Raw genomic sequence first — 27,760 nt, forward strand, 5'->3', positions numbered from 1 at the left:
CAGAACTTTGTCAGTCTGGATTCGGAAGTCCCACAGTATCTTTGCGTGTTCATTTTCCACGATCTTTGCTGGTTTGTGATCCCACCAGTTCTTTGCTGCTGGCAGGTGGTACTTGAGGCATAAGTTCCAATGGATCATTTGGGCCACACACTTGTGCCTCTGTTTGTAGTCTGTCTGTGCAATTTTCTTACAGCAGCTGAGGATATGATCAATGGTTTCGTCAGCTTCCTTGCACAGTCTGCATTTTGGGTCATCAGCTGATTTTTCGATCTTGGCCTTAATTGCATTTGTTCTGATGTCTTGCTCCTGGGCTGCAAGGATCAGGCCTTCTGTCTCCTTCTTCAGGGCCCCATTCGTGAACCAGAGCCAGGTCTTCTCCTTATCAGCTTTTCCTTCAATTTTGTCAAGGAACTTTCCATGCAGTGTTTTGTTGTGCCAGCTGTCAGCTCTAGTTTGTAGTGCAGTTTTCTTGTACTGGTTTTTTGTCTGTTGTGTTTTGAGGAGTTTCTGATTTTTGACTTCAATCAAAGCAGGTTCTTCACTTTGCTTTACATATTCTGCCAGGGCATGTTCTTCTTTGACTGCTTGTTTTACTTGTAAGAGTCCTCTGCCCCCTGATCTTCTAGGCAGATAGAGCTGGTCAACATCACTGTGAGGGTGCAGGGAATGGTGAATGGTCATGAGTTTTCTTGTTTTTCTGTCCAAATTGTCCAGTTCCGCCTGTGTCCATTTATTATTATTATTATTATTATTATTATTATTATTATTATTATTATTATTACTATTATTATTATTATTATTATTATTATTATTATTATTATTATTATTCTGAAACTGGATTATATGACAATGTAGATGGGCCCTTTAATTGCCATTGTTCTGTCCCATATAAACCAGATCGTCATTGTTGACTTAGACTTGAGCTGTTCAAGGAAGTGAATACTAGAGCTCTCTAGCAGATTTTGCCAAGTACCTCCTGTTATTGTGTGTTTTCTAGTCATTTCTGATGTATGGTGACCCAAAAGATTTATTTTGGTATGATTTGGTCAGAACGGATTTATCATTGTCTTCCTCTGTGGTTGACTTGCCTAATGCCACACAGTGCATTTTCATGTGTAGATTCAAACTCTAGTCTCCAGAACCACCCTAATGCTCCAACCATCATCCCATGCTGGTTCCCTCACCAAACTACAAACCTCAGGAGTCCATGAGAAGGAGCCATTGTGGTTAAAGTACAATCAAACTACTGCAATTGAGTCGGATAAATATCCTCAAAAGTACCATCAGGTCAACTTTGGGTAGAAATTGCTCAGAAGGAATAAAGTAAGGAGCCAAGGTTGGATAAAAGTTGCAAACAAAATAGAATAATGAAATCAGGATTCTCCTTCCTTCCTTTCTTTCTTTCAGAGAAACTAAGCTGGAATTGCCCAGGATGAGTGGAAGAAATAGTAGCAGGAAGAGCATTATCTTCTCATGTTTTGTTGGATTCATTTCAGTTGGTCTGCTCTGAGGAATGCCAAGGACAGAACTCTTGTGCCCTATTCAACTTTGGGTCATTTCCACATTTATTAGGAAATCCAGGGCACTGACAGAAGTGTCAAGCCAGGATAGTTGGAAACTCCCAGAGGAGTTGTGTTGATCTTTCATCAAAATGACAAAGGGTCTCAAATCACTGCTGATTCTCCAAACAAGAACTATCTGCATCTATATATATTGCAGCTTAGGATAACATTCCATGTGTTTGATAAAGTGTCTTGCCACAAATGTTTAAGGAACAAAAAAGACGTTCATCTTTAAACAGGGGTGTTCACAAGACTTTGTTTTTGTTCTGCGAAAGATTAGCAGAACTGCATGTCCCAAAATCATCCATTTTCCATTTGCTTCTGTAAACGGACCACTTTTCTAAATACGCTACCTCTCCTTGCAGAGAATATTGGTTTTATGCACCTTAAACCTCACCTCAAAGAGAAAACCAAAGGTGCATCTACATTGCTGATTTAATGCAGTTTGACATCACTTTCACTGCCATGGCTCAATGCTATGGAATCCTGGGATTTGTAGTTTGGTGAGGCACGAGCCCTCTACGACCTTGTAGAAATGCATCTCCCATGAGCCATGGAAATTAAAATGGTGTCATTAATTCTATAATGTAGAGATGCCTCCAAATCCAAGAGGCCAACTTCCTATGTTGATTAGACTACTTTGGGGACAGTCCCGTGGCTTCTCAAAGTCATGAGAACTTCTTCACGAAAGATAAACAGGACCCTTTCATGCATCGTGTGATCGTTTTTATTATGCATGTTTCAGTTTTGTTACTACTGCCCTTCTCTCGTGGGCCGATGAAACCATGCAGGGGACATGACCTACACAGAATTTATTTCACACAGTGTGTGTGTGTATCGCATTTGACTTTGCTGGAGGCACCAAACTGCCAATATTGAGGAAGATGAGTTGGTTGTATGTCTTAAAAATCAATTTGATTAGCAAAGGAGAAAATCTCTCTCTATAATTTCAGCCCAAGTTTCTGCCAAACTAGGCTCCTTCCACACAGCTGTATAAAATCCCACATTATCTTCTTTGAACTGGATTATATGGCAGTGTGGAGTCAGATAACCCAGTTCAAAGTAGATATTGTGGATTATCTGACTGGGTTATATGGCTGTATGGAATGGCCCCTAGTTGATGTAAAAAGCACCAGAACAGTTCAGACTAGTATGAAAAAAGATTCATTTGGATTGGATAGACTCAATAAAAGGCCCTTTTACACTTCCATATAATCCAATTTTAGAATGTAGGTTGATGGCATTGAACTGGATGATATGGCAGTGTAGACTCATATAATCCAGTTCAATGCAGTTCAGGACCCTTCCACACAGCCATATAATCCATAATATCAAGGCAGATAATCCACAGTATCTGCTTTGAACTGGGTTATCTGAGTCCACACTGCCATATAATCCAGTTCAATGTGGATTTTCTGTAGTTGTATGGAAGGGGCCTCAGTCTGCATTGTGTGAGTCTACACTGCATATATAACTGCATTATATGATAATATAGATGGGGCCAAAAAAATTATAGTCCTGAATTTACAAGATCTGAGCAGGGCAGTTAAGGATAGAGTGAAGCAGGGGCTGAATCTACACTGCCGTATAAAATCCAGATTATTTTTGAACTGGATCATCTATTAGTGTAGACTCAGATAATACAGTTCAAAGCAGATAATGTGGATTATCTGCTTTGATAATCTGGATTATATGGCAGTGTAGATCCAGCCTCAATCTGCTCTGCCATATAATCCAGGTTTCTGAATCCAGATCATCAGCTTTTAACTGGATTATATGAGTCTACACTGCCATATAATCCAGTTTAAATCAGATCATCTGGATTTAGAAATTGGATTATATGGCAGTGTAGATGGAGCCTGGAGCCTCCAGTTGGCACAGCAGTTTAAACTTCTGACCTGTTGAACTTGCTGACCGAAAGGTCAGTGGTTCGAATCCAGGGAGTGGGATGAGCTTCCGCTGTTAGCCCAAGCTTCTGTCAACCTAGCAGTTCAAAAATATACAAATGTGAGTAAATCAATAGGTATCACTCAGATGAGAAGGTAATGATGCTCCATGCAGTCATGCCAACCACATGACCTTGGAGGTGTCTAAGGACAATGCCGGCTCTTCGGCTTGGAAATGGAGGTGAGCACCAACCTCTAGAGTCGGACACGAATAGACTTAATGTCAGGGGAAAACCTTTACCTTTAGGCGGGGCCTGATTTGGAGGTCTCTCATTCATGGTTTTGCTATGAGTTGAAATTAACAACAACAACAACAACAACAACAACACTTCTCCCTGGACCATGAGTGGTCAACTATGTGGGCCACTGTTGTGCCCTGGGATTCTCTGGGAGTGGCATGGAGTACCAAAAAAAAAAAAAACCAAATTGATCAGAAGTCTGCTTCTATTCTCAAAATAGTATTTTTGGTTTCAAACCATAAAAGTAGATCTTACAACTCATTTAAAGAGTAAAATGTTCTACCTGAATGTTGCCAGGAGCAGAAATTTCTTCTAATTTTTTACCCAGTGGATTCTGGAAGCACCAAGGGCTTCCCAAGGTGAGATAACAAGAAAGCAGCAGCTACTCATTGCTGCCTGAGACAAAGCTGTTAATAATTTACTGTTGTGTTGAGTCCCTAAGCAGGCAAATATTTTGGATTGTCCCTGGACACGTTAAAGTATTTAATGAAAGAAATGAATTCATTCTAACAGCAAAAGATCTAGCTATATACACACAACTGTTTATTGGAAAGGCAGAAGAAAAACAGGCTTTGTTGTGAATTGTGCTGGGGACAGCCTATGACTTTTTAAAACAATAAGAACAATAGCTTGGGAATAGACTGCCCTTGATTGAGTCCAGAACACAAAATGTGCCAAAAATGTTGACCTCCTGCTCTCTCTTGGCTGAAATCCACATTGTGTGTTGTCATAAATTGTTGATTTCAGGGAGAGAAGTGTCAGATGCCTAATATGGTAAAAATCCCCTACTATTATGTGCGTGCAAAGGGGAGATCCACCGAGGGAAATTCCTGAGAACATTTGGCTTACGCAGTGGACATCCGTCTGATATTAGGCATGGTGTTTCTGAGACACAGCAAATTATTTATTTCCTTAAATTAACTGAACCAGAAAGTCTCCTTACTAGAAGAGTGATCCCATCCAAGATGGTTCATAACTCCTATATCGATAGAGCACTGAATCCATCTATCCAGACTTTAAATGAGCTTTCAAACGTACATTTTAAGAATACTGTAATGAAAATATTATTCCCTATTTCTCTCGAGGATCCTAGGATGCATTCTACACTGTAGAATTAACCAACACGGTTCGACACCACTTTAATTGCCATGACTGACTTAATACTATGGAGTCCTGGGAGTTGTAGTTTTACAAGGTATTTAGCCTTCCCTGGGTTACTGGTGAATCATGAAACTATAAATCTCAGGATTCCATAGAATTGAGCCATGGCAGCTAAAGTGATATCAAATAGCATTAATTCATCTGAGGCTGGATTTACATATAATCCGGTTTCCTGCATTAAACTGTATTGTATGGCAGTGTAAACTTATATCATCCAGCGTAATGCAAATAATTTGCATTCTGAAACTGGATTATATGGCACTGTAGATCCAGCCTTAATTCCCACTGGCTGCATTAGTCCTACAACTGGGTTGCAACCTCATTGGCCAAAAAAACAACAACAACTAATTAAAGTATCTGTAATGCAGTCATGCCGGCCACATGACCTTGGAGGGGTCTATGGACAATGCCCGCTCTTTGGCTTAGAAATTGAGATGAGCACCAACCCCCAGAGTTGGACACGACATGTCAGGGGAAAACCTTTACCTTTACTTATCATGTATCACCTCCAAACTCTGTCCTATCATTTCTAGGGTCTTGTTTTTAAGTAAGCAAAAACATGTCATGATTGCAATGATCACTTTCACAACTTGCGACAATTGTGCAGTTTTGGCATTTGATTGATGCCAATTCCTGTAATCTATCTTCTGCATAGCCTGGCTTTCTACCCATTTTTGCTATATCCAGTGCTTCTGTGCCGTGTCTTTTCTGACTGACTGTCCTTACTGCCATGCTATATCCCAATGCCATGACCAGCAACACATTGGAAACGCTTTATCTGTGGCAGAAAATGTAGACTCAGAGTTCACATGATGTATCATTAATGACTGTGAAACTGTTGATATTATTCAATATTACAGTTGTGTAAATGATTAACAGGATGCCAACTAATTAAACTTATAAAACCTTACAGACAAATAATATTGCACTGTCTGATGTTTTCATGGATCCTATCCCATTAGTAGTTTGGGCGATTAGTAGTTTGGGTGATCCCGCTTTCTCAACTTCAGAGAAAAGCAAAAGCCAATGTGCTCTGAAGAAATCTTGCTAGAAAAACCCTACAAGAGGGCTGCCATAAATCAGGGTTGACTTAAACTGGATCTACACTGTCATGTAATCCAGATTCTGAATGCAGATGAGCTGCTTTAAACTGGAGTATATGTTCCATCTCCCAGGAGTTTGACGTGCCTGGGTGTGACGGCACAGTATATGAATCTACACTGCCACATAATCAATGCAGAAAATCTGCATCCAGAAACTGGATTATATGTCAGTGTAGACGGGGCCTAAAAGGTACATAATGAACAACTAAGAAGCTGTCATTGGCACTATTTTCCTTTCTGTGGATCTCAACACAGAGAAACTAAGATATTTTATATTTGTTACAGAGGAGAGAAAACCCCATGAGAAGGTCTCCATAAGTCAGTGTTAACGTGAAAGCAAAGAATAACAAGACAATGCTATTTCCTCTATAAACAAAGAGTTGGAAGAGACTACATGGGCCATCTAGTCCAACCTCCTGCAATGCAGGAAAAGCACAATCAAAGCACACCCAACAGATGGCCATCCAGCCTCTGTTTAAAACCCTCCAAGAAAGGCGCTTCCACCACAATAATGTGGTGTAGTGGTTTTGAGTGTTGGATTATGACTCTGGACACCAGGGTTCAAATTCCCCTTTGAACAAATCATGACAAAGAAAAACCAATGATAGGTTCAACCTAAGAGTCACCATAAGTCGGATACTCATTGAAGGCACACAGCAGCAGCAAATGGAGTATCTCCTGAGTAGGCAAATACAGAGTGGGGTGTGAGAGTGAACGCTGCATGCGTGCATGGATCCACGTATGTGCACGTGGACAGTTGTATGCAATGGAGAAGAAAGGAAACTGAAACCAGTTCAGGAGGAAGAGAAACAGCATTGTCCTTTTCTCACCCACTCAGAGTTAATTTGCCAACTCAGCCAACGCGCTTCTGTGGGTGTGTGAGTAGGTGGAGGATCCTGGGACAGAGGGAACTGAGATGGAAGTGGGGAGCAAGGGGGAATTGTTCTCTTCCTCCTCCTCCACTAATTATGATCCTCATCCACCCACAAAAACCCTTTAATATTCTTCCAATTCATTTTACGGTCCCTGCATCTGGAGGAACTGGGCTGAAGTCCACAAAAACTTCTTCCAAGTCAGATTTCCAAGTCAAGAATCTTCCTTGGTTCGTGAAACTATATTTTATTTCATCTAAAATGTAGATTCTTTAATTTCAAGAGTGGGGAAAGTTATTCGTGCCACCTATATGTGGGCTGTGAACCTGACTTTAGTGGCCCCTAAACCCTGTAACCAAACCCCTAAGTCTTACCAATACTTACCAATCTTTTATTTTAAAAAAATCAAATAATTGAACAGAAGAGTGTTTAAACAGAGTCTTGGAACAGTGTATGAAGCAACAGCTTGTTTCCAAACTGCAAACATGATTAATGAGAAAGAGTATTAAGACTAGGCGGTGATACAGTTTGTAATTATGGGGTCACTTTAAGGCTGTCATGGGCAAACTTTGGCCCTCCAGGTGTTTTGGACTTCAACTCCCACAATTCCTAACTGGCTGTTAGGAATTGTGAGAGTTGAAGTCCAGAACACCTGGAGGGCCAAAGTTTGCCCATGCCTACTATAAGGGAACTTGAAGACACTCACACATGTTAATTTCATAGGCAAGGAATAAGCAGAATTGGTTTTGCCAATTCTTTCCTTTGCAATATAGCCGGTCGCACCTGGAGTTCATTGGATGTCTCCCATACAAGTACTAACTAGTCCTGGCCCTGCTTACCTTCCAAGGTCAGACAGAATCTGATACCTGTAGGGAACAGATCTGTAGCTGCTCTATATTTAGAACTATATAGGACTATTGTATACCTATATTAATGCCATCCTAGCCCACCTTAAGAACCGGCACCCGATCAGGCAAGGCAGATCTGTTCAGGAAGATGTAATTCCCTCAAAACTCACAAGCAAGCAAGGCTGAATCAATCAGAAGTAGGACCTCTCATCACAAGTCCTTATCACATCCTCACTCCAATTGGAAACGAATTGGATCTTCTGCCAGTCTAGCAGCTGGCTCTTAAGATGGTCCAAGGGAGCACTGAATTGCGTAGTTTCCTACTAATGAAATTTTCTAATCAAATCTGTAACTGTTCAATCTGCAAATGTGGAGGGACAACTGTATTTAGTTGCACAGATGTACCTAGATAGCTGGTGTAGGGCATCAGTGAGTGCCTTCAGTGTTATGGTTGGGTTGCTGTGAGTTTTTCGGGCTGTATGGCCATGTTCCAGAAGTATTCTCTCCTGACGTTTCGCCCACATCTATGGCAGGCATCCTCAGAGGACAATATAGTGTTATGGTTGTTTGATCTTTAGCTGTATTTTGTCTTAATTTATGTTTGAGCTGTGCTGGATTCCGACTGGGAGATGAGAAAGATTTAAAAACTTAGTAACTATACTAGCTGTGCCCAGCCACGCATTGCTGTGGCAAAGTTTGGTGGTATGGGAAATAAAGTATTGAGGAATTGGTGGTAGTTAAGGTAAAGGGTAAAGGTTTTCCCCTGACATTAAGTGCAGTCGTGTCTGACTCTGGGGGTTGGTGCTTATCTACATTTCTAAGCCGAAGAGGCGATGTTGTCCATAGACTCCTCCAGGGTCATGTGGCATGACTGCATGGAGCGCTGTTACCTTCCCACCGGAGCAGTACCTATTGATCTACTCCCCTGCGCCATCAGGGGATATTATTTCCTAAAGCTTGTGAATATTCAATATTTCTGATTGTTGAAGTGTGAATAATGTTATATGTTTGTTGGTTTGGGGAATTGTTTTTTCTGCAAATATCTTGGCTGGGTGTCTGCTTTTTGTGTATTTGGTGTTGTTGTTGTGCATATGTTTGGGTTCTTTTGCCCTGTGGTCATGGTTGTTTTTGTAGGTATGCATGTGTCCTGGCTGTAGTGCACATGGGAGGTAGGGATTGCATTGGTGTGTGGATAATGTGTTGTGTGTTGTGTGCAGTTGTGCTGTGTCTGGTTTTAAGTGGTGAGGCAACACAGAGTGTCGGAGTTTAGCAATGTCGAAGTTTGTAGTGGTGAGGTTGGATGGATTTCTGTAAGGTGTGGTTTGAAGGTGTAGTGAATGGTTGAGGGATGGGACTGCATGGTGATCTGTCCACTGTATGATGGTATTGGTGTGTTATTGGTATTATTATTTTCTTCTTCCTGGTCAATATTGTGGTTGGTGGGTATGCGTATGTGTAGTTGTGGAAATGCATGGTTGGTAACTGGTGGTTGGGCTGTGGTATTGAATGGGGGTGTTTTTTTTAAAAAATATGTTTTTTATTGTAGATACCAGCGAAAGAACAACAAAATCCATCAACATACACATCCAATCACATATTCTCGGTAACATTACACTTGTTGGTTCCACTTTTATCTCCCATTTATGTACAGTAGTTTTTCGCCCCTTCCCCCTCCCCCTCCCTCTGGGAACAGTACTTTCTTCCATTCAGATATTATTTTAATTGATCAATCGTGAGTAGAGAATGATTCAATTCTTTATATTTTCTTTGTCCTTTGACTTTATCTATCAATCTTCCCCATTTCAGCTCCCAATTCTTTTTGATTCGGCCTGATATATATTTAGTTCTCCTTTCAAGGATATAATCCTGAAGCATAAAATCAGCTAGGTATTCATACCATTTTTTAACTTCCCACTTTGTTTGCTCTTTCCAACCTAAGGCAACTGTTGCTTGAGCGGCAACAAACATGTATTTTATAATTTCCCCCCAGTCCTTAGTAATTTTGTTCTTATCTAATTTCTGGATGAAGAATTCTTTATTTTTCAAAATCAATTTATGTCCTGTTAAATCTTCAATTTCCTTCTTTATCTTGTTATAAAATTTTTGTACTTCATCACATTCCCACCACATATGAATATAAGATCCAGTTTTCCCACATCCGTGCCAACACAATTTTGTGGTTGATTTAGTTATATAAGCTAATTGGATTGGGGTTCTATACCATTTAGTCAGTATTTTCCTTTGGGTTTCTCTTATCCTTATCTGCTTGATTTTTTTAATTGAATTGATCCAGTATTCGATGTCAGAGTCGTTAATATTCATGTCCTCTTTCCATATCTCGGCCAATGTTTGTTTCAATTTATATTGTTTTTCAGTTAATATCTTATAAATAAAGCCCATCAGGCCTTTTTCCTTTTCTAATTTCCATTTTAAAATTTGGTCAAAATCTATTTCTGGACCTTCCTTTTTCTTCCAATTCATAATCCTTTGTTTCAGTCCACTCCAAAGAAGCCAGTTACTTTGCCCACAAATGTCTTTTATCATTTCCCAATCCTTAATTGTCCCATCTGGGTTTAAGAGGTCTTTTATCAATTTCATTCCATTTTGTTTAAAATTTGTTATCGCTTTACCAAATATCTGTTCCTTTTTATTATTTAAAAACTCTATTGGGAGTATATCTACTTTATTTATTGGCAGTTTACCTTGCCATTTTTTCCAGCACTCCATGGATGAGATCATTGGCCCTCCTTTAATTTCTTTTAGAATTTTATTATCTACCCATCCTTTTAAACATAGGCAATTGTGCCATCCGTTTATTGTTTTTTCGATTCTGACCCATCTTCTTGAGTCATCAAAATCTAATTCTAACAATCTTGTTAATTGGCAGGCTTCATAATAGTCTTGTAGATTGGGTGCCCCCGAATGGGGGTGTTTTATTGTTAGTATAGCTGGCTGTTGTTACAGTTTGTCGAGAAGTTATAGCCCTCCTTGTCATTTAGCTGTTGGCCTCCCCTTGGCCTTGGAGCTTTGAGGCCCTGGGCTGAGTAGGTTGCTAGGAGACCAAGTGGGCGGAGCTTAGCTTTCTAACTGACAGTAATTGGATAAAAACAATTATTCCTCTCCCTCTAATTAGGACTTTATTTTTCTTTTCTTTTTGTTGTTGGAACCTAGGGGCAAGGATGGTGGGTTGTGCTGCCAAGTTTCGTGGTTCTGGGATGTGTAGTTTTGTTGCTTACTTCAGAGCCCCCAGTTTTTTACTCTTTTATATATATAGAAGATAAATACAGGTTGAGCATCTCTTACCCAAAATCCTGAAATCCTCCAAAATCCAAAATTTTCTACATGGGTGATTGAGATAGTAGCTCCTTGTACACAGTCTTTGTTTCATACACACAATTATTATATAATTGTATATGAAACATAAATGAATTTCACGTTTAGACTTGGGTCCCATCTCCAAGATGTCCCATTATGTGTATGCAAATACTGGCATTCCAAAATTGACAAATATAAAAAATCCCCAAAACAACTTGTTAAATGATCAGAAGTTTGTTTGTTTTTAAAACCAAGCTTTGATATGAATGCAGGACATTACCTCTGGGGGGATGCTTTCTTCCAGATGGGGATAGAGAGCTAAAGGATGTTGGCTCAGGCAGTGTTCAGTCTGGGCAATGCAGCTCCTTCTGGTTTTCTGCATCAGGCTGAGCTTGGAAGCGGAGCAATGGGGCTTGGCTGGCAATTTCCTTTTGGGCCACTGCTGCATTGTGCCCAGTCCTGTGGCTATACTAGGAAGAACAATAGGGTCAGACCCCTTTGTATGTGGTTGCATCATGATGCTGTCACACAGAGGAGGGAAACCGTCTCTGAAATCATCCAAGCCACTTGGCAAAAACCTCCAGCGTCGACTATTCAAGGAATCAGGAAGCCTGGATTTGTTAATGGCACGTTTCTGAATGCACTTAGCGGGCATTTTCTCTGGAAAGGACAAACAGAGCTTAGAAAAGTTGTTTTTCTTCTAATCAGCCTACACAAATATGCTTGCGGCTTCTCATTGCAGTCTCCACTTTGCTCAAGACATTTCCAATTTATGGTGTTCCAAAAGCTAATGGGTTCCCCAATATGTAGGCTAATTATATTCCTTTTGGGTTTCTTTTCCGCATGGAATGGAAATGTACCAAATGAACCAAATGAATCAAATGAAAGCCATAAGGCAAAGGAAGAGGAGGTTAAACATCAGATTCCCAAAAGGAGATTCTGTGTGAACACCTAAGGCTAAAGAACCAAGCTCTTTCCTAGGACCAAATAACAGATATTTTCTGGGATTTAATTATGATAATAGTAGCGGATTTGAAACTCAAAGGAACACTTTTAACCATTGACTTCTACTATTTCTGAAACAGTAGTTATTATACCAAAGAACATCCTTTTCAGATAGCAATTTCTAGACTCTGTAATTCCCTTCTCAAGCAGGGCAAAATAAACCCTATTTTCCTGTTTTAATCTTCTTAATGACATCTTTAAAATTGCATAAGTGTACATTGGTTTAATACTGTAAATACAGTATGCCCTTGCTATCTGAAGGAGGTTGATTGCAAGACCCTCCACAGATTCCAAAATTAATAGATGTTCAAGTCCAATTATATACAGTTGTGTTTCTTATATACAACCTCAAACTGAAGGTTTGCTTTTTGGAATTTTAAAAAGTATTATCAAGACATGATTGGTTGACTCTGTGGATACAGAATCTGTTGCTATTGAAGGCCATCTTAGTTTGATTCCATTGTAATGTTCAATCTGAGTATGTTTTTAGTTATATGGTTCTTTTTTTAGTTTGTAAACTGCCTTGAGTCCCCATTGTAGGATCAGTCAGGATATAGATAAAGTAAATATATAGTATGTTGACTCCCAGAATCCTCCAGCCAAGTAAGGTTAGTTGTCCAATTGTATCACCAAATTCATAGAATCATAGAATCGTAGAGTTGGAAGAGACCTAATGGACCATCCAGTCCACCCCCCTGCAAGAAGCAGGAAATTACTCATAACCTGAGAGAAGCACTTTACTTGATGTTATTTCCTCTGTCTTGCAACCCATGGGCAAAAGTTTATAGCACTGGTTCCAATAGCTCACCTGTGATGGATAGATGAGGGATATATCTAGATACTTTTGGACTCCAGTTCCCATCAGGCTAAGCCAGTCTGGTCAGTGATGAGAGCTGCAGTTGATCAACATTTGAATGGCTAAAGTTTCCTTAGCCTTCATGTCCGAGTGAGAAAAGAGCAAGCTTGAATCTCATATATTTACATGCACAGTTATATCTTAATTCCTTAAGTTTTTTGTTTTTGTTAAATAGATATCTTTACAAGAAAAATAAATATTTTTGCTATATCATAACAAATTATCAGTGTAGGTTGTAGAAATCCTGTTGATATCTCACACATGCAGAAATTCCTCTTGGATATTTCTGTCTGATGTAGAACATATACCTTCGGGTTATGTTTGCAGAGGTGTACTTGTATGCACAATGACATCATGCATGTAGAGCAGGCATGCAATGTACATTGCCCATTGCATATGGTGAACATGCTCATTTAGTTATGTAAAAGGCTATGGTTTTCCCCTGATGTTAAGTCCAGTCGTGACCGACTCTAAGTGTTGGTGCTCATCTCCATTTCTAAGCCGAAGAGCCGGCGTTGTCCGTAGACACCTCCAAGGTCATGTGGCTGGCATGACTGCATGGAGCGCTGTTACCTTCCCGCCAGAGCGGTACCTATTGATCTACTCACATTTGCATATTTTCGAACTGCTAGGTTGGCAGGAGCTGGGGCTAACAGTGGGTGCTCGTTCCGCTTCCAGGATTTGAACCTGGGACCTTTTGGTCTGCAGGTTCAGCAGCTCAGCACTTTAACGCACTGTGCCACCAGTAATAGTTATGTATTCAATTGTATATCTGATCTCTCAATTCAGTTGAGAAATGATTGAAATGGAAGCCTCCATTATAATCGAATAATGAATCCATGTTTTAGTCCAAACTTTACAAGAACTGTATAAGGTCCAGAACCTATTTTCAGTGCTATTTAAAATTTTGGAGTAAAACCCAGAGCAAAACTGTTGCCCATTGACATGTAAGCAACCTGACACCATAGACTTCTTTCATTAAGGATTACTCCCAGATAAATATGCCTAGCATTGGAAATCTTAAAGATATAAGAAGGAAGAAACAAATACATACCACGGCACTGCAAAAAACTGAAGAACTCTACATAAAATCTGGCACTTAAATCTGAATCAATGCTCTACAAAAGTTGCATAAAAGGAGATTCTTAGTTTCCCATCTGGCTGGCTTCTGAATGTTCATAAAACTAAAACAATCTATTTTGTCTTTAAGATAGACAACTCCAAATTAATTCCCAACAGCATTAAGCACCGGCTCCCAGTGCAGCGCTGTGTTTGGGACCGGTTGTTGTGGCAACCAAACTATGCCCAGCAATTCATTTGTGGCAGCTTGTTTTGTACGTGTGCAAACAAATGGATGCCTCCTCTACCTTTTCAGGTGCAGAAATCTCATTTATGAATGCTAAGAAAATCTCTATCACAGTTCAAAAAACTGTGCAAGCCACTCTGTGTATTAATTAAGCATTTTCCTGGTGTTAAGTATACAAACTAGTGTGGGACTCTTAAGCCAATTTTTGAAGTCAAGCACACACATTCACCTACAGCTGTATTCTGCCAGTGCTGTTGCCATACATTTGCTTGTCTTAGTTTTGGAATGTAATACATAGTACAATGAGGCTCAGTGTGGTGTAATGATTTGAGTATTAGATTAGGACTCTTGGAATTCAGGGTTTGAATCTCTGCTTGGCTGTGGAAAACCGACTGGGTGACCTTGAGCAAGCCACATACTCTCAGGTGCATGAGCACTGCAGAATTAATGCAACTTGACACCACTTTAATGGTCGTGGTTCAATGCTGTGAAATCATGGGAGTTGTAATTTGGTAAGGCATCAACTCTATTTGGCAGAGAAGGCTCAAGACCTTGTAAAACTATGACTCCCATGATTCTACAGTATTGAGCCATGGCAGTTAACGTGGTGTCAAATTGCATTTCTTCTTAAGCAGGGGTATCAAACTCATTTTTATATGGTTGTTTTCAAAGAGTCATTGAATCCATGTACAGGGAATCTGTGGATAAAGAGGGCCAATTATATTTTTTTTACATAGTTGTCGGTGCTCTTTAAATTTTACCCAATTTGGGTCCCTAGATGCTATTGAACGACAACTCCTATCACTTCAGATTATTTGCCAGGATAACTGAAAATAATAGGAATTACAACCCAACAACACTTGTGGTTCTGAAAGGTGGTTGTGGTTGGGGAAAGGTTAAAGGACATTTTAAAGTCAGGCATCCAATCCACAAGCCTGGTATCTAAACCCAAACCCCACTCTCCTGAGTAAACAGATCGAATTGCAGCCTTCCAGATGTTCCTGTATGACAACTCCCATCAGCCCTAATCATGATGTCTGTTGATGAGGAATACAGGGGTTGTAGTTTAGCATTTGGAGGGCCACATAAAATGACGTAGAGGGCCAGATTTGGGCCATGGACCTTGAGTTTGACACATGTGACCTAAAGTGAAGATGAGCCTTCAGTCTCAGAGAAAAGCAACGGCAAACGCTTCTGAACAAGGTTTTGCCAAAAAAAGCCCATTATTAAGTTCTCCTTAGGGTTGCCATATGTTGGAAATGACTAGAAGGCACATAGCAACAAAATCCTGTGCAATGCTTACTTTACATTTATAATTTTATCTGACTCTACGTGAAGATTAAAAGGAAACTAAAGGCCAAAGCTACCTGACTTCCAAAGTCAGATAGGATTGTGTTTTTGGTGACATTGTAGTGATTTAGCTAGGACCACAGTTATAGAGTCTGTGCCTGGTAAGCATAAACTAAACCAGGTAGACCAGGACAGAGAAACAAACTCACCAGGTTGAAGGCAAGCCACAGAGGTTTATTACAATTTGGCCAAAAAGGATGCAAGTACAAGCAGTTTGCTTCAAAAGGTACGAGGCTTGAATGAAAAGTAATGCCTCCACCTTCATAACTCCTCAACAGATGGCAGTACTGGTATGCGGACCTTAGCATTGAATGGTTGTGTTGTTAAAGTGCAAAGTATGGAACCCTGTGCAGATGGTCGGTATGTGACTTAAGCAACGTGCAGTCATTGAATTCTTGACAGCAGAAGGTGTCACCCCAAAGGAGATTAATCAGAGAATTTAAGTTGTTTATGGTGATTGTGTTGATGTGAGTACATCATTATGCTTCTGATGAAGACGCTGAGAGAAGTGTGAGACGCTGGTTGTGGAAATAGTATGTCGACTTCTTCTGTGACGGCTTCAGAAAACTTGTTCATCGTTGGCAGAAATGTATCCAATTGTCTGGTGATTATGTGGAAAAGTGAATAGTGGTCATTAAAGAGCACATTCTAAGGATTATTTCTGCGTTTGATTTATTAAAATATTCTCATCCAAATCCAAGTAACAAAGGTGGAGGCATTACTTTTCATTCAACCCTCGTACAAGCATAAACATACAGAGAAATGCAAGACTTCTTATATTGCCATGACAAGGATTGGTCTATGGAAAGAGCTAATCTGCTGCAGTGACGCCCCGTGGGAGGGCACAGTCCAAGAAAAAACAATAGTACAGGTATGCTGATGAGTTTTGGATTAACTCAAACGTCCAGTTTTGTGCAAAACAAAGATGTAAAGCTCAAAAGACAAAGATGCTTATCTTAGGCAATCAAGGACTTGGCTGTTGGTATAGAAAGTTAATGAATGTACATACACTAAGCCCTCTCTTCCGTGGGAGTGGCAGACTCTCAACCTCAAGTTAAGTGGACAAAAACCCTGAGTTTATCTTGCTGGCAAAGAGGATCACCTGTCTTTACATACACACAATGATTCTGATAGTTTGGGAAATAGCTGGAGGGATTCCAAGGGATTATGCAAACAGGACCACAGGGAGGTGGCTGCCTTCAAGTTACATTTATATATATATAAGAGACAGTTTATCCACTACATATAAGAAATTGATACAGTGCACAGAAAGATACAAGTTACACAGAAATACTTAAAGTGATACAATTTATTAAAGGTTTAGACATGATAGTGTTTGAGGGGTACAGCTGCTGCTAGGTGCATTCCTGATCCTCTATATCTTTGGGATTTTGCAATTTCAGACCTCCAGAAAAAAATTTTAATAAAAAAGGGAAAATCAAATATTTATTTGTAGTCTCTTACTGAACCATATCTCTTTCTTGGGGGGTACCATGGCTCAATAACAACATTGTAGTATACATAACTTCTCTTGACATGATGCATGAATCAAGAGGATGAAGGCAAACAAGAGCATAAGAACTGTTGTAAAATAAAGCATTAACACAGTTTAAAATTAAATCACGGGGAAAGACCCTTGGCCTTGATTTCTAATAACACCACCATTTAAGCGAACACCATGCCTGCTATTGGGAAAGTCCCCTGCTGTAAGTTCCCTATCAATATAGAGGCCAGTAAATATGGAAGTTACTGATTAACCACAAACGTCATTATCTCCCTCGGTGCTATTTGGATATGCATGGTCACCTCTTATAATAAGCCAGATGGGGAAGTGTGTGCTGGAAGTAAAACAATGGTCATTTACCATTTGAGGGAAGTTTCCGGCCTCAAGCTGGAGTCAAAGAAGATATTATGTTATTTTCCTTAAAACAGTTTTTGCCAATATCTTATGGGAGTGGTGTTTTTGACAAACAGACGCGAGCAGCTGCATTCTGGAATTTTATAAAATGGTAGATATCTCTTCTCCCAGGAGACAAAATAAAGCTTGAAAGAGGTCATTTTCACTAGGAAGCCATTTGTCTCAAAGAGATAAGTACTGTCTCCTAGTCCCAACCAATGCAAAATTGAGATTAACTGTATGAACTGACTTTATTTTTTCCCCACCTTTCACTAGGATCCCACAATGTTTCAGTGAAACAAATCAAAACAAAGGCTCTAAAGTGAGAAGATGAACATGCTGCAGGGCAAACAAGCATGATAAAAAGTGTTCTGGTGGATTAAAACTGGGAAATGGCATGTAATAGGGGAAAATCAAATGAGAGCATGGTGTTGAAGTGACATCAAACTCAGGATGCATCTACACTGCTGAATTAATGCAGTTTGATACAACTCTAATTGCCAGTGCTTAGTTCTATGGAATCCTGCTAGGAAGTTGTAATTTGGTGAGGCACCAGCCCTTTAGCAGTGAAGGCTAAAGACCTTGTAAAACTACAGCTCCTGGGATTCCATAGCATTGAGCCATGGCATTATGTGAGGAAAAGTAATTAAGAAGCAACAATATCTGGAATCTTGAGATTCAACATTTAACCTTTGAGTGCATCTATACCAGGCCTGCACAACATGTGGCCCGGGGCCAGATATGGCTCACACAAGGATTTGGCACAGCCTGCAGAGAGATGAAGCACACAACAACAACAACAACAATCCTAATAGATCATTCATTATACCTTGAGTTGGAAACTGAGGTGCTAAAAACCTATCTGTGGCCCCAAGAGATGTAGCTTATTTAATTTTGGTCCCTGTTTGTGTCAAGGTAGCCGTGACATCTCCATTCTCGTACAACACAAAAAGGCAGGTGGGCAGAGTTACATAGGAGTAAGGTTATTCTCTTGATAGCAAAGGAAACTTTACAATTATTTATCTTTACTATGAACAGCATGGACAAGAGGATTTTTTGTCGATGCAGCACAAGGTTCACTGTACTTTGAAAGAAACTTTGAGAAAAGAATACCAGATAGAAAAGACCACTGGAATCACATATAACCTATTTAGTTGCTACACCTGTATGAGAACTAGAAGCTTCAACTGCCGAAAGAAGAGTCTTATTGTAAGTGTTCATTTGGGTAGAGCCATTGGCCTTTCCCACTACTCTGCTTGTTCTCAAAGCTTACATATATCTACAGGTGGTTCCCCATAATCTCCTGAAAATGTAGTCCTCGGTCCTTCTTTTTTTAGGTTATTGGAGTATAATCTGTGTCCTAAGCTCCATGCAAACTTGACTGCTAAACCTGTGGAAGGACAGGTGTAAATTAAATCGGCTCCCTCCACCTAGTTGATAATCTATTTTTTCCAAATGAACATCTGAACATGAGTATGGTGAATCACCAATTGGATGTAAAAACTAGAACGTAGAGCCAAGAACAAGAAAGAATAATTTAAGGTGTGGGAGAGGATAGAAAGAATATTTTAAAATATATAGAAAATGGTTTAAAAAAACAGTTTCTCAAATATCAGTAAACCCTAACAAGGAAAATTTTGATTGAGAAGTATCTACAATTTGGGACATATTTTGCGCCGAACATACACATTTCTTGATCAGAAAGCAAGGGTTTTTTTTAAACAGCAAACAACATTACCTCACAACCTCTGAGGATGCCTGCCATAGATGTGGGCGAAACGTCAGGAGAGAATACTTCTGGAACATGGCCACACAGCCCGAAAGACATACAACAACCCAGCAAACAACATTCCCTCCAAATTAAAATAATATCACTATACACAAATTTTCTGAACAGAATATTTTGTTTCCTGTGCAGAAACATAATAGACCCTGTGTGAGGTTTTTGTGCAAAATTAATCCCAAATGTGAATGATCTTTAAAAGCTACATTTTTGAAGTCTTTCTCATATGTGGGAAGAAAATAATTAAAAATTATATCAGATAGGAATGTCCTTTCTTCCATTGAAGGGCTGAGTGTGGATATTAAGGAATGAACAATTTCAGGGAGTTTTTGTTTCTTTTTTTTCCCCAGGATGAATTTGGAAGTAAAGTCACTAGAAACCAGGTGTAGCTTCTGGATTTCATGTGTGGGCAGCTCCAACCTCCCACGTCTGACCTTTCCTTCCCTCCCTTTTTTGGTTTGCCTTCCGATGATCCTGTGACAACTACTTTTGCAACAATTCTGTTCTGTCATATTTTGAAAGAATTCCAAAAGAGTAATTACATCAGCTGTCTGGCAAATCAAACTGCTCAAACAGCTGAAAATGTGCTGTCATGATGATATCCCCAGAATCCTACTATGAATAATAACATGTTGTTGCATGCCTTCAAGTCATTTCCATCCAATAGTAACCATAAAACAACCCTATTATGGAGTTTCTGGGCTTTCCATGGCTGAATGAGGAATCCAACCCTGGTCTCCAAAGTCTTGGTTCAACGCTCAAACCACTCCACTAAGGCTCTCAAATATTAAATGAATACCCCAATTTAAGCTTGCTTTTACCAATGAAATACAGTAGAGTCTCACTTATCCAAGCCTCACTTATCCAAGCCTCTGGATAATCCAAGCCATTTTTGTAGTCCATGTTTTCAATATATCATGATATTTTGGTGCTAAATTCATAAATACAGTAATTACTACTTAGCATTACTGCGTATTGAACTACTTTTTCTGTCAAATTAGTTGTATAACATGATGTTTTGGTGCTTAATTTGTAAAATCGTAACCTAATTTGATGTTTAATAGGCTTTTCCTTAATCCCTCCTTATTATCCAAGATATTCGCTTATCCAAGCTTCTGCCGGCCCATTTAGCTTGGATAAGTGAGACTCTACTGTACATCAATAACATGCTATTTTAATGTGTAACCAACATGCAGCTCGATATTTGGAGATGGATGATAACAGTACATGTTACCAAGATGGAAAATAATTGGGGTGTAGTACTGCTAAATGTATTGGATGGAATCTGACTGGTGTCATGCTCATATGGAAATTCCCTTATGTATGCAGTTATCTTTCTTTAGCTATTGTGCAATGGGAATACTAAGTTCATGGTTGCGTAAGAGGCGTTCCACAAAAGCAATAATTTCACATGGGCCAAAATCCTCTTGTTAGTCCTTATTAGAAATGAGCGACTGAATCAACTGGATCTAACTATTGATTCACTATTTGCGAGTGAATTCAGCAGGTCTGTTGTGTTTAGGACTAAACAACAACAATCCAACCATACAGTTGGATATTACGCAGTAGTGCAAAACTGTTTCTCAGTGGTTTCAATCACTACTTTGTTTGCAGGAACTCCCCTGGTACATTCCCTGTTGCACAATAGGTAGACACACTGGCAGATGCACATTTGGCTGCACAATATCGGTATTTATCAGACATTACGATGTAATTCATTATGTTCAGTCAACCTTTGTTGTGAATGACATACACAGGCATAACTCCACTTAATGTCTTTGTATGTCTTTTGCTCCATGGATGATGTACATGACTTTAAAGTGGACAACGAACACTGGAATCCTGTATGAGCCACTTAGTTAAATAACTAGTCTACATAGGGACCACCAAACGCAGCATTGCCCAAACTCGAATCAAGGAACATGAAAGGCACTGCAGGCTAATTCAGCCAGAGAATTGATGAACCAACCTGGACACAGTATATTATTTGAGAATACAGAAATGCTGGTCCACTCTATGTCAGAATACTCAGAGAAGCCATTGAAATCCACAACATGTGGACAATTTCAACAGAAGGGAGGAAAATGAACAAAATATGACTACCAGTATTAAAAAAAACTTTTAAAATCAGAACAGAAAATAAAGAACAACACTCAGAAAACAGAAAACATATTCGCTTATCCAACGTTCTGCCGCCCCATTTATGTTGGATAAGTGAGACTCTACTGTACTTTTTCTATCAAATTTGTTGTATAACATGATGTTTTGGTGCTTAATTTGTAAAATCATAACCTAATTTGATGTTTAATAGGCTATTCCTTAATCCCTCCTTATTATCTGACATATTCGCTTATCTAATGTTCTGCCGGCCTGTTTATGTTGGATAAGTGAGACTCTACTGTATCTGTATTTATTGCACCGTATGTATTGTTACATTACGAGTGCTTGTAAGCCACCTCGAGTCGCTTTTGGGAGATGGTGGCGGGATAGAAATAAACTTTATTTTATTTATTTATGTATTTATGTATTTATTTATTTTATTATCTAGGGAGGTCGTGAGTAAATAGGAATGGAAAATTTGGATCTTAAAGGAAAATGTTCTATGACACCCAAAAATCCAAGTTGCCAGCTATTGTGCTGTATTGGCATTTATTTAGAGAGTAATACTGAGATAGGAAATGGAGAATGATTTATTTGAAATGACAATACAGGGAAACTGAAAGTGGCCGGGAAAGGGAATTTCCCCCGAGGATGGAGCCGTGGGTGAAAGCTGCCAATAAATACGGGCTTCCCTCCTGGCTTTCCTCACACCGCATCTCCCTCTTCCAGCAGCTTCCTTGGGAAGAAGAAGGAGAAGAAGGCAGAAAGAAACCTCAGAAGCAGCCAAAATGATGAAGTCCGCTCTTGCAGTCCTGCTCCTCATCCTCAGTGCAGCTTTCCTGGAAGGTAATTTGATTTCCATCTTCTTTTCTTCCATTTAGCACCATCGACAAATGAGAAAACTTCCAGAGTCTTGATCCCAGTACTTTTTGTTATCCTCTCCTTGGTCGACAACTCCTAACATTTCCCAAGTTTGCATTTATGATTTTGAGACCAATCTGTATAGTTCTGATGCTACAGAATTCCAAAATTATAGGCTGTTTCCATTTTCTATGAATCCTTGAACAAAGCAATTAAGTGTAGTCTCAATTAAGGCAACTGCATGTATCAATACATACAGAATGTTGTTACATCTTAAAGATAATCTATCTTTAAATTCAATATGCAGTAGACTCTCAGTTAATGGACACCCATGGGGATCGATATAGGTAGCCAGATAAATGTAGCTTCTGGTTGCCTGAGAGTTACTATTAAAATAGGCTTAACCCATACTATACTATACCATAAACTTTGTATTGATTTGATATTAATTGAAATATAATAGTGAAAAACAAATAAAGACAAACTTTAATGTAACACAGTCATACTGTATTATAAAAACAGCTTGAGTTCTGGTTCTTTGTATTCTGGTTAGCTGAGCACCTACTACATTAATGTATTAATACTCAAGCGTTCGAGGAATAAATATCTGAGGTGATATGGTTTGAATCAAGGCATATGCGAAAGGTGTCAGTTGAACGAATCTAATTACATATGCACGTTAAAACTTTATAATTTGTGTTTTAATAGAGTTTTTAATTGATTTTGTTACTGTTTTATTGAATGTGTTTTGGGCAATGGAATTTTGCCAACTGTTGTAAGCCGCCCTGAGTCCCTACGGGTGAGAAGGGCAGGGTAGAAGTGATGTAAATAAAATAAATAAATAAAATGCTATACTGAATTGTTCGAATTGAATTAGTTTAATATTTCAATTTATTTAATTCTATTTCAATCTTAACCTTTTATATGTTTTAATTGTATCATTGTTAGCTACTTTGTGTCCCTATTCTGGGGAAAAGTGAAGCAGAAATAAACATAAACAAAAGCAAACAGAAATCCTTAGTCCCTACAATTTAGATGTTTTGCCACTTTGCATTTACCATCCTTTTCCTGGTGATAAAAGTCTCTCCATGGGGCTGCATCTACACTGCCAAATAATGCAGTTTGAACTGCATTCTATGGTCAGTGTAGACCTATATAATGCTGTTTGAATTGCATTGAGCTGCATTCTATGGCTACTAGGAATTGTGGAGTTGAAATCCAAAACACCAGGAGGCCCCAAGTTTGCCCATGCCTGCTCTTCACGGGCCATAGAATGCCATTCAAACTGCATTATTTGGTAGTGCAAATCCAGTCTAGTAAATAGTCTTTTCAAGGGCTCACAGAGAAGTTAGTTTCCTATAATAATTTAATGTGCAGCATTTAGACCCATTGTGCCGTCTCTTGCAGGAATGCCAACCTCCAGCAGGGGACGCTGTTTGTGTCAAGGAAGGCGCATGATAAGAGTCAACATGTTGGATGTTGCAGAAGTGGAATACCACCGGTCAAGCCCCAGCTGTTCTGAGGACGAGTTAATGTAAGTAGAGAGTAACACAAAGGTCACCTTAGGCCCCTGTTGCACTAGAGCCCTGAAACACCTTTTCACCACAAACCACACTCTGTCCAGATAATCCAGTGAGTAACAGTTTATTTAAAGCAGACCATATATAAAAAATAAGCCAATTCAAAAAAAAAATATCATGTCAGACTACACAGAGAAGCCATTGAAATTCACAAACATGTGTACAACTTCAACAGAAAGAAGGAAACCATGAAAATGAACAAAATCTGGCTACCAGTATTAAAAAACTCAAAAATCAGAATCGTAAATAAGAAGCAACACTCTGAAACATGGGAACTAGGGGCAGTTAACAAAGAATGCTCCCAGGCAGAAAGTAGCCAATAGATGAAGCCATTCAATGCAAATTGGGGTGATTAACTGGAACATTTACACTGGTCCCTCACCCTGGACTTCCCACAGATATATATAAACATTCCTTGCTTAGTTTCTCCATACCTCACAACCTCTGAGGTTGCCTGCCATAGATGTGGGCGAAACATCAGGAGAAAATACTTCTGGAACATGGTCATACAGCCTGAAAGACATACAACAACCCTGTGATCCTGGCCATGAAAGCCTTCGACAACACATCAAAAAAGAGTATTTACAGTATTTATATTCCGCCCTTCTCACCCCGAAGGGGACTCAGGGCAGATCACATCACACATATAAGGCAAACATTCAATGCCTTAACATAGAACAAAGACAGAGACGAACACAGCTCCGAGCTGGCCTCGAACTCATGACCAGCTCTGAGCTGGCCTCGAAATCACTCTTGGTCAGAGTGATTTGTTGCAGCTGACTGCTTTATCAGCCTGCGCCACAGCCCGGGCTGTGAATCCAAGGCAGGCAACCTATGCCACACATGAACAAACTTAGAAACTTGAACACATGAATTTCAAGAACGTAGGACCAAAAACTGAGAGCTGTTCACTTGAATACAATGTTGCTCTCACAAAGGATTGTACCAGCAGGACCCACTTTAAAAGACCTCAATCCCTCCCATAACATCATTCCTCATACACCTGATTTTCCTCTCCTTATCTCTAATTCTCTGGGAAAAGTGAGTCTGTCTTTATTGCATGTCCTGTCTCCACAATTCCAAGTGCTTTCACCTAGACAAACATTCATCTCCCACATTTCTCTCAGCTGCACTTCTGACAGAGCTGATATTGTTTTCTTCAGTCTCATGGGAACTGCCAGGATATTCCGAAACAACTCTTTCCAGACCACTTCTATCCTCCTCTGGGCCCTCTGAATCTATCCTAGCATCCCCTTCCTCATCTTCTGAGCACTCAGAATCTGACCAGGCTACAACAGTCCCTTTTGTAATGCCCAATTATAGCATCCTGATTTCACTTGAATGGCCCCATCCTATGATCATAATCATGACTAGCCTGGTTTGTAACGGCTTTTCATTTTCTGTCTTGCAGAATTTTTTTCAAAACGAATGGGAAGACAGGATGCCTTGACATCACTAAGAAGCAGGGAAGGATCATAAAAGAGGTAAGGAGCGGCAACGGCAGTTGGATAGCTCAGGGGTCCATCTACACTGCAGAATTAACACAGTTTGACACCATTTTAACTGCCATGGCTCAATGCTATGGAATCAGGGGATTTGGATTTTAATGAGGCACCAGCACTCTTTGGCCAAGATGGTTAAAGACCTTGCAAAACTACAGCACTCTAAGATTCCATAGGATTGGCCCATGTCAGTTAAAGTGGCGTCAAACTGCATTAATTCGGAAGTGCAGATGCATTTCCACTACTTTGTCTCAACAATCCTCCTGAAAGCAATACTGACGTTATTCTGTTTCTCTTGCAGGCTATTATGAGGAAAAGGAAGTAAAGACAAGAATGGAGAAGTATATGAAAATTTGAGTGTTCATTTCGTTACAGAGGAAGACTCATAATACAGTTCAAACTGGGTCTCAGGGTTTAAATTATTCGGACATCTCCTTGAGAACATTCTGCCTGACTCTTGAAGGACTCTAAAAACCATCAGCCTTGTTTAACAAACATCTTGCTCTCACAAATCTACAGGGATTCTGTAACAAAGCTATTCCGCCGTCTGTCAAGATCAGAGTTAGTCTTAGGGAAATAGAAAAGTGTTTGACCTCAAGGACAGTGATGTCGCACTTGTTATTTTTGTTATATTTCCTGCTTTTTTACATTTTTAGGAAGAACGTTGTCCCACTGTCAGGTCATGTTTATCTCTTTCTTTCTGGGCATTTGTGTAAGCTATTAGAGTTAGAAAATAGATATTTCCTCTGTTGGCTTTGCCCACTTGGTGTGTTGTACTACAATGCCCATTACAATAGAGTCTCACTTATCCAACACTCGCTTATCCAACGTTCTGGATTATCCAACGCATTTTTGGAGTCAATGTTTTCAATATATCGTGATATTTTGGTGCTAAATTTGTAAATACAGTAATTACAACATATCATTACTACATATTGAACTACATTTTCTGTCAAATTTGTTGTATAACATGATGTTTTGGTGCTTAATTTGTAAAATCACAACCTAATTTTATGTTTAATAGGCTTTTCCTTAATCTCTCCTTATTATCCAACATATTCGCTTATCCAATGTTCTGCCGGCCCGTTTATGTTGGGTAAGTGAGACTCTACTGTATTCCCAAAATGTCATTGCTGGCGGTGTTGTAGTTCCACACATCTAGAAGGTACTATAGTGAAGGAAGCTGCTGGAAATGTCCAAATTTTACTTTAGAATCCACTCCTGTAACTATAGTATGAATGGAGGAAATGGGCATTTTTTTTTACATGTGTATGCTTTTAACATGAAAAGTTAACCCCTTTCCTGCTGCAATTCTGAGACCGGAGAATTGGGATCCCTGGGATAAATTGGGATTCCTGGCCATCCATATCCCCATTATTCCACGATCTATGGCTAGACCATACTGTAGCTCAGCCATTGGCAAACTTGGGCCCTCCAGGTGTTTTTGACTTCAACTCCCACAATTCCTAACAGCCGGTAGGCTGTTAGGAATTGTGGGAGTTGAAGTCAAAAACACCTGGAGGGCCCAAGTTTGCCCATGGCTGCTAGCCGAACCAGGGTCCCATCTACACTGCCATTGAATTAGATAATATGAATCTACACTGCCATATAGTTCAATCTGGATTATAATGGCAGTGTAGATGGGGCCAAAGTCATCTCGAAGAGAAGGGAAAACCAGCTATGTAACCTCAGGATATCACTTTTTTTTTATGACCAGTATAATGGACATGTATGTTTATTATCTGCCAATATGTACAGATGTAAATAAAGAAATATTTTCTAATAAGTCTTTAGTGCTTTTGCTCTTTTCTCTTGGATGAAACATTTCTAAAGGATGAAACAACACTCTGGCTCATGTTTTACTCTCACAGCCATTGACTTTTCACAGATGAAAACTAAGGCGTATGTGACCAATAAATATGAAAGTATGACCAAGATGGCAACATTATCAATAAGGAAGACTATATAAGCTAGGAAAGGCTGCAGCAGTTTGCTTTTGTCTAAATGGACTGGGAAAGGCAAGATTCTGCCCTTCTCTTTTTTGGTGCCAGCTGAATTAATTTAATACAAACTACATTTCTATTTCAAACTCAGTTTGCAGCAACTGAAATAAACTGAGAACTGGGAGAATGGGAAGGAGAGAAAATGGGACAATGAAAAAGCTGCTGAAAAACTGGGGTGATTTGAGGCCCCTTCTACAATCTATGTATATAAAAGAGTGATGGAATCCTGGCGACCAACAAAACAACAAAACTAAACACCCCACAACCTCGAAAATTGACAGCACAACCCCTCATCCACGCCTCTAGGTTGATACAACAAAAAGAAAAGAAAAATAAAGTCCTAATTAGAGGGAGAGGAATAATTGTTTTTATCCAATTGCTGCCAGTTAGAAGGCTAAGCTCTGCCCACTTGGTCTCTTAGCAACCCACTCAGCCCAGGGGACAGGCAAAGTTAGGCCTCACTTAGGCCTC

General features: G+C 39.5%; 2 protein-coding genes across 4 annotated transcripts in view; one reads left to right on the forward strand and one right to left on the reverse strand.

Annotated features, from left to right (window-relative positions):
• Positions 1-27,760, reverse strand: part of LOC103279063 (protein FAM47E) — a 43,066-nt gene that overhangs the window by 7,749 nt on the left and 7,557 nt on the right. The window contains exons 1-2 of one of the 3 annotated variants that reach the window (XM_008112159.3): positions 13,962-14,210; positions 11,327-11,706 (exon numbers count right to left, since the gene is read on the reverse strand). In XM_008112159.3, coding sequence (XP_008110366.2) covers positions 11,327-11,701 — 375 coding nt within the window. In that variant the 5' untranslated portion in view covers positions 11,702-11,706; positions 13,962-14,210. Of the gene's footprint in view, positions 1-11,326; positions 11,707-13,961; positions 14,211-27,760 lie in introns of those variants that run through there. The other 2 variants (XM_008112161.3, XM_062981212.1) reach the window with 2 other exon arrangements.
• On the forward strand, positions 22,034-27,072 carry LOC100553847 (C-X-C motif chemokine 11-6). The gene is made up of 4 exons (XM_003221828.4): positions 22,034-22,189; positions 23,612-23,738; positions 25,196-25,268; positions 25,588-27,072. The coding sequence occupies exons 1-4, from the start codon at positions 22,132-22,134 to the stop codon at positions 25,609-25,611; spliced, it is 282 nt and encodes a 93-aa protein (XP_003221876.2). The 5' UTR covers positions 22,034-22,131; the 3' UTR covers positions 25,612-27,072.

This window comes from Anolis carolinensis, chromosome 5 (genome assembly GCF_035594765.1).
Source record: "Anolis carolinensis isolate JA03-04 chromosome 5, rAnoCar3.1.pri, whole genome shotgun sequence".
Classification (NCBI taxonomy): domain Eukaryota; kingdom Metazoa; phylum Chordata; class Lepidosauria; order Squamata; family Dactyloidae; genus Anolis; species Anolis carolinensis.